The sequence below is a fragment of the Phoenix dactylifera genome, chromosome 4 (genome assembly GCF_009389715.1).
Source record: "Phoenix dactylifera cultivar Barhee BC4 chromosome 4, palm_55x_up_171113_PBpolish2nd_filt_p, whole genome shotgun sequence".
In the NCBI taxonomy this organism is placed as follows: Eukaryota; Viridiplantae; Streptophyta; class Magnoliopsida; order Arecales; family Arecaceae; genus Phoenix; species Phoenix dactylifera.
The window spans coordinates 19,608,902-19,614,992 of NC_052395.1; the positions used below are offsets into that span (position 1 = coordinate 19,608,902).

General features: G+C 41.3%; 1 protein-coding gene across 1 annotated transcript; it reads left to right on the plus strand.

The window, feature by feature from the left end:
* The first annotated feature begins 3,124 nt into the window (after window positions 1-3,124).
* LOC103713948 lies at window positions 3,125-4,078 on the plus strand. Its single transcript, XM_008801008.4, has one exon. It carries the CDS (start codon window positions 3,169-3,171, stop codon window positions 3,760-3,762), a length of 594 nt encoding a protein of 197 aa, XP_008799230.2. The 5' UTR covers window positions 3,125-3,168; the 3' UTR covers window positions 3,763-4,078.
* Window positions 4,079-6,091: the final 2,013 nt, after the last annotated feature.

A 6,091-nucleotide genomic window follows, 5' to 3' on the forward strand; every position in this document is an offset into this window, starting at 1 on the left:
TGAACCCAAATTGCTTTGATTGCCTTAGTTGACGATGGCTTCTTTTGTATCCTAATAGGATTTTTTTTTAATTGTTAGATTATACTGCAGATGGTATTTTAGGTTAACACTGTATTTTGTCGAGAATCTTATTATAAAACTACAGCTTGAGTTTTCCATGGGTTTAAATTTGGTTTGGTGGCTTGATCTTTGAATTGGAAACAAACCCAATTCGAAATCTTGTGACATTTTGCCGCCTAAATCACAGGTTGGGTCAAAACAGGTTCAGGTAGAATCTCAGCATGAGTTGTTTTTGAATGCTAGACCTCTGACTAAGATGTAGCAGACCGAAAGTTGCCTGTAGAGGCTTATAGACAAATAAAGCTTGCATTTTACTTTGCGAGGTGTCAGTGATTTAGACAATTCTAAATTAAAATCTCTTAGGGATCTTGGATTCATGATAGGCATCACACGGACCAATAGGAGGGTTTATATTCTGAAACTGCTGTTTAGTCTACTGTTTATGGATATTTTTTCCATGAATCTAGACCACTGCTACATGGATGTAAGTACAGTTGATGGCTTGTGTTTTTTTAAGATGTTTCACGTTCTATAGTATCTATCAAGTTGCTGGTCTAAGAAAATTTTCAGTTTAACAAAGAAGTGGCGATCCAAGTCATGGCAAAGAGGGATTTCGGTGAGCTTTATCCAGGCCAAAATCAAATCCATGATTTTCAGCAGGTCTATTCTTGGATTATCCTGTCTGAAACAAGAAGAAAGCTAGCTATCATGATATCATCTAAGTATTTCCTTCTCTCTCTCAATTGTCCTCTTTTTAGTTGCAGTGTTGGGGCAAGAGATGCTGGGAACGGCTGACATCACCATAGGAGTTGCTGACATCCTCCATTTCTTTTTGGCAATCTTGCAACTTGCCAAACCCGTCAATATGGTTTAGGGAATTGGCTACCTGACAACGATGATTTGGTTTTAGCGAGAGGAAGTAGGATTAAGAGGTCATGAGTAGGAAAAGGTGGGACAGACACAGGCTGGTGATAACAGATCATCCTATGAGTAATACCATGCGACACAAATTAATGATATGTTCTTGCTGGATGCTAAAGAAGGGGATTGGTGTAACTCATTTGATACAGTGCCAATGCAAGGAAGAGGTTAAATAGTACACCTGAGAAACTTTTCTTGTGCACTTAACAAAGACCTCAAAACATTGTTCCTTATTATATGCACAATGCCCAATCCAACTGTACTCACATTAGAACAGGGTTAAATAAAAATTTATGTATTACTCAACCTGAAATACCACATCTTAGCAAGTCCCAGCCACAAACATTCGCTTGTCACACTACCAACAATCCCTAAATCGGATACTTTCGATCCAAATTATAAAAAAGTTCTCATTTATCAAGCTGCTGCTGTTTTCGAGAGCAACAAATAAAAATAGGAGATGAGGAGATGCAAAAGTTGATGTCTCCCAACATTTCAAAACCCGGTAAGACCGCAAATTTCTGTGGATAAAGATGTGCAGCCCGGCAGCACTCCATTGGTGCATGCATGCATTGTTTGCGAGGCTTAGGAACGCAAGTGGGAGAAAAGGGAGATCCCGCGGTATTCCGTCCGATGATCCTACAGCGACGTTAAAGCCATGGATCGATTCAGCTAGCGATCGAGTTAGGCCCACTCGCTCGGTCCTGTGGCATCACCGCAAAGAAGAAATAAAAAGAAGATGCTATGCTGGCCTTTGTAGGAACCAACGACTGAAAAGGGAGCTCTCTGCCTCTTGGCTCTCCTCGCTCTCTTACCCTCGGTCAGCTGGCCCCTGCATGGGAATGGGACATTCTAGCTCGCTGATGCAGCTCTTAGAAAATGAGATGCCTTTCCTTCTCTTTGGGATCACTGCACCGAGCATCCGTGCATGCTTCACCAAACTCACTGCGACTTCTACGTACGATTGCTCTTGATTTCATGCATGAACGGTGGTAGGGCATGAGGAATCGGTGAGATGGCATGGATAAGATCAAGAGAGATGCTCTCGCATGAGAAATTTAGCAAAGTTGGCGCTCATACGTCACGTGAGCGATGGCGACTTCCCAAGACTACTGCGGATAAGAATATAAAAAGAGGGAGCGTGGAAATAAAAACGAACACGGCAAAGCAGATAGGGTTGGTATATGCGAGGGTGGAGCGGATCCACGAGATCCTCATAATTTTTTCTCTCTGGGGGGCGGCCAACTAAAACGGTTGAAAGGTAATAAGGCGAAAAAGTGAGGCACGGCATGGGGACCACAGTCCACTAAGCCAAGTGGAAGCTTGGAGAAAAAGTTTGCTAAGAGGAACTTCACTATGACAACTAACCACATCACCAATGGGCTCGTATTTTCAGTTTTTTTAAAAAAAATAAAAACAGAGACTGTTCTATGTAAGTAATGGTTGGTGATCATTGCTGTTGCTCTCTCTCAGCTAATTCTTATAGCATTGATATCATGAAAGAAATTCCCCTCGCTCACTCATAAAAGCTTTTTTTTTTTTTTTTTGGTGCAGTGTTGGTTTTAATATGGAACTACTTTATTTTGTGTTTCTAAAGTTGTGGTCTGGACTGAAAGAAGATTGGCATGAAATTAAGCAGAAAGATTAGCATTTATTTAGATGGTGAGATTACGTGCTTGGGTACGTAACGGGCCTCCCTTTAAGCACAAATTTTTAGATGCTAAGGTCGTGCATTAGCAACAGTGTAACCATGCTTTAGAGAGATTGCAAAGGGACTAACTCTGCTTAGTAGGGTCATTTGTGAGGATTTCTTTGTTGGCGTATGTATATTTCCTCACTGGAAAAGAGATTCTCTCGGCTGGCAGGAGAGAGCGGGGACCCTGGAGGTCTCGCTTCCGGGCCCGCGCAGGAGATCCCCGGTCGTGGGTCACCCGGAGTCGCCCAAAAGTGAGCGAATATGCGCACCGACCTTATCGTCCCACGCCTCGATTCCATCACCTTTCTTCCTCACTAACAACAAGCAAATATCTACGATTTCACGCATAGTCTAATCCATTCTACACTTATCTAATCCAATCCATTTCTTTCTCTACCTTCTAAATCTTCCACTATCCTTACCTCTTTAGTTCTATAAATACATGCCAAAGGCTTTCCCCGTGTTACTACCACTGTTCTACTCTAGGGGTTATGGAGAAGTTCCCCAGGTCTCAGTTTGCCAAGATACTGCTCTTCCTTCTCCTCCTCCTCACTCCCTTCATACCCACGTCCCTGAGGCCTTCCTACCTCTACTTCCTCCTCAACATCCTCATCGTCGCCCTGGGCGTCGAGGCCGGCTTCCTCAACGCCATCTCGGGGCCTCCCGATGAGAAGAAAGCGGCCCCCATTATCACTTCTCTGGCTGCACAAGCTCTCCCGGATAACGGTAGTAGCAGCGGAGTTGACGCTGCCAGCCTGCATGAAGGAAGAGCACAGCCCGTGAAACCTTTGGAGAAACCAAAGGTGGAGAAGGTGGCTGTGGTTGCCAGGAGGGTGCAGAAGGTGAAGAGGTGCCCGTCGAAGCCGAGCATTTTTTTCATCGGCGGTTTCGACGGTGAGGGCGGACTTAAAGAAGAGGGGGAGGAGGAAGACGAGGAAGGGGAGGTGGTGGTGGTCGGACAGCTCAGTAAGCAGGAGCTGTTCGCAAAGGCTGAGACGTTCATCGGCAACTTCTACCAGCAGCTGAAGATGCAGAGAGAGGAGTCATGGAAGAAGATTCATGGGCTCTACCATAGGGCTTTCTAGGGTTTTCAGAGATCTACCGCCTATATATATATATATATATATATATATATATATATATATATATATATATATATATTAGTTTACGTAGAGATAACATAGTAACATAGTCATCGTATATGCACCATAATTTGCATTTGGTGGGTCGGCATTGGTGAAGGAAGGAGGGGTCAAGATATTTTTCTTTGGCCCCTTTCAATCTTTCTTTCTTTTTTTTTTAATCTTTGTGTGATATTTGTATAGATTGTGGGCTGTTCTCATGTACTTACTGCTTGTTCTAGTCAATCTAAATATAAATATAAAAGGGTGGTGAGTAGTTACACAACATTTGAAATGTCACGGAACATAAACTCCTTTCTTGTGAAAGTGAGTGATTTTTTGAGAGAAGAGTGAGATGATTTTTATCGCTCTAACTTCAACAATTCTATATGGGCTTCCTCTAAATGAAATGAACATCCGTGACCAAAATAATAAATAAAATAGAAATCTGTTTACCAAAAGGAATAGAAAATTAGAGGACATCCAACGATAGAATTCCTGTCTTCAGCTATATATGTGAACGAGAAATGGCAACTAAATTGGAACTAATCCACCACCGGAAGCCTTCATCCCTTTCAATATTCTTGACAGGGGCAGCCAAATATATTTGGGGGCCTAAGGGCGTTTTATCTTTGAAGTCTTTCCTGCAGCGGGCCGGCCTAAGACGAACTCATAGGAGGACCTTTTTTCTTTTCATTTTGTCTTTGAGGCCTTTCATGCGGTGGGTCTTCTTTGGGTCGGGGCCTTAGGCGACCGCCTCATTCGCTTAAAAGTTGGGCCTGCCCTAATTCTTGAGACGATAAATTATCCACTGCTGTGAGGCTGAAGAAAATGAGCAGTATACAGGGATATGATGAAAAAAAATCCAACCGTACATATATCTAATATTAGAAATTAAGCATTTATTCGTTTGTATTTTATAAATCCTGATAATTTAAGATATTATTTAGGAAAATTAATGACTTAGCTATAAAAGGAGTGTGCTATCAATTAAGTATCCCAATTTACCAATCCTTCCAAAAAAAATACTTCAGAGAATTGAGTTTGATTTTTCTCTATTTTATTCTGGGGAAGGGGAACTTAATCATTGTAAGGGAAAATAGAAAAGCGCATATCCTTTTCAATTTTTTTAAATTCTATTTTTTTAGCGATGTTTTCTAATCAATAGTTTGTGTTTATGGCGAACACTGGTCCGTATGAGAAGGAAAAATGTTCAAATTCTCAACAATAAAACAAATACAAAGCCATTTTAGTTGGTGAATGAGTGGGCCTCACACCGATGGGCTGGATCCGGGCCCATTAACAGCCCTAGCTGCAGCCTGTCAGATGGAGAGTTCACAGCCGATGGAGAAGGTTGGCATTCATGGACACTGTGTTAAAAAAGCCTGTCCGGCCAGATAGCCACTGGGCTAACTTGTTGACTGTTATGTTGGATCAGTTTAGCCTAATAAATCATGAGGCTAGTGTCAACATGCAACCTCGATGTCATTCTAAAATATTATAATTTGAGACTTCCATCCAAATAAATTTTCTCAAAAGAGAGATTTATAGTAAAGCTGATCATGTGCCGGGCCTCAGGTCTAAATTATATTTATTTGAAATTTAACATCTTCTGTGCCCAAGCTCGGTCCATGATTAGCTCTAATTTATAGCACATAAATACCAAAATGAGATAATGTCACCCAATGGGAAATACATGCTATGTTGATTGACCTGCTTGGACAATACCAAACATATGTGAAGCTCAAATCTTGTTTGGCATTTATACATCTCACCAGCAAGGAGCATATGCCAACTATGAGAAACCCCTATGCTCAACTATAGGAGGTGTAGTAAGCCATCAGAATTAGTTCACTATGTAATGTTTGCATATGGTGATCCTCTTGCTTATGAATGAAGCCATGAATGAGGAGATAAAGACGTTTAGAGAAATGATATGCGGGAACTCATCAATATCCCACAAGGATAGAAAACAATTGATGTGAAGTGAATTTTCATGACAGAAGTTAAGCCAAATGGTGAAGTTAAATGGTGCAAGGTGAGATTGGACTTGATTATCAAGAGATATTCTCTCTATTAACCAGAATAGAAATTGTTAGGTGATTTATTGCTTTGGCTACACAAAATAGTTGGAAGTTTCACCAAATGGACCCAGTCGCTCATGGAAGAAGTAAGCAATAGATACATGATTCCACTTCCTCCTAGATTAAGTGAATAAAAATCAAGTCCAGCAAGTTTAGTGCAAGTCAGAGAACTAGGTTGCAGATATTCTTACCAAACTTTTGAAATTTGG

Coding starts and splice junctions, on each gene's coding strand:
- LOC103713948 (XM_008801008.4), top strand. CDS start 3,169: ATGGAGAAGTTCCCCAGGTCTCAGTTTGCCAAGATACTGCTCTTCCTT.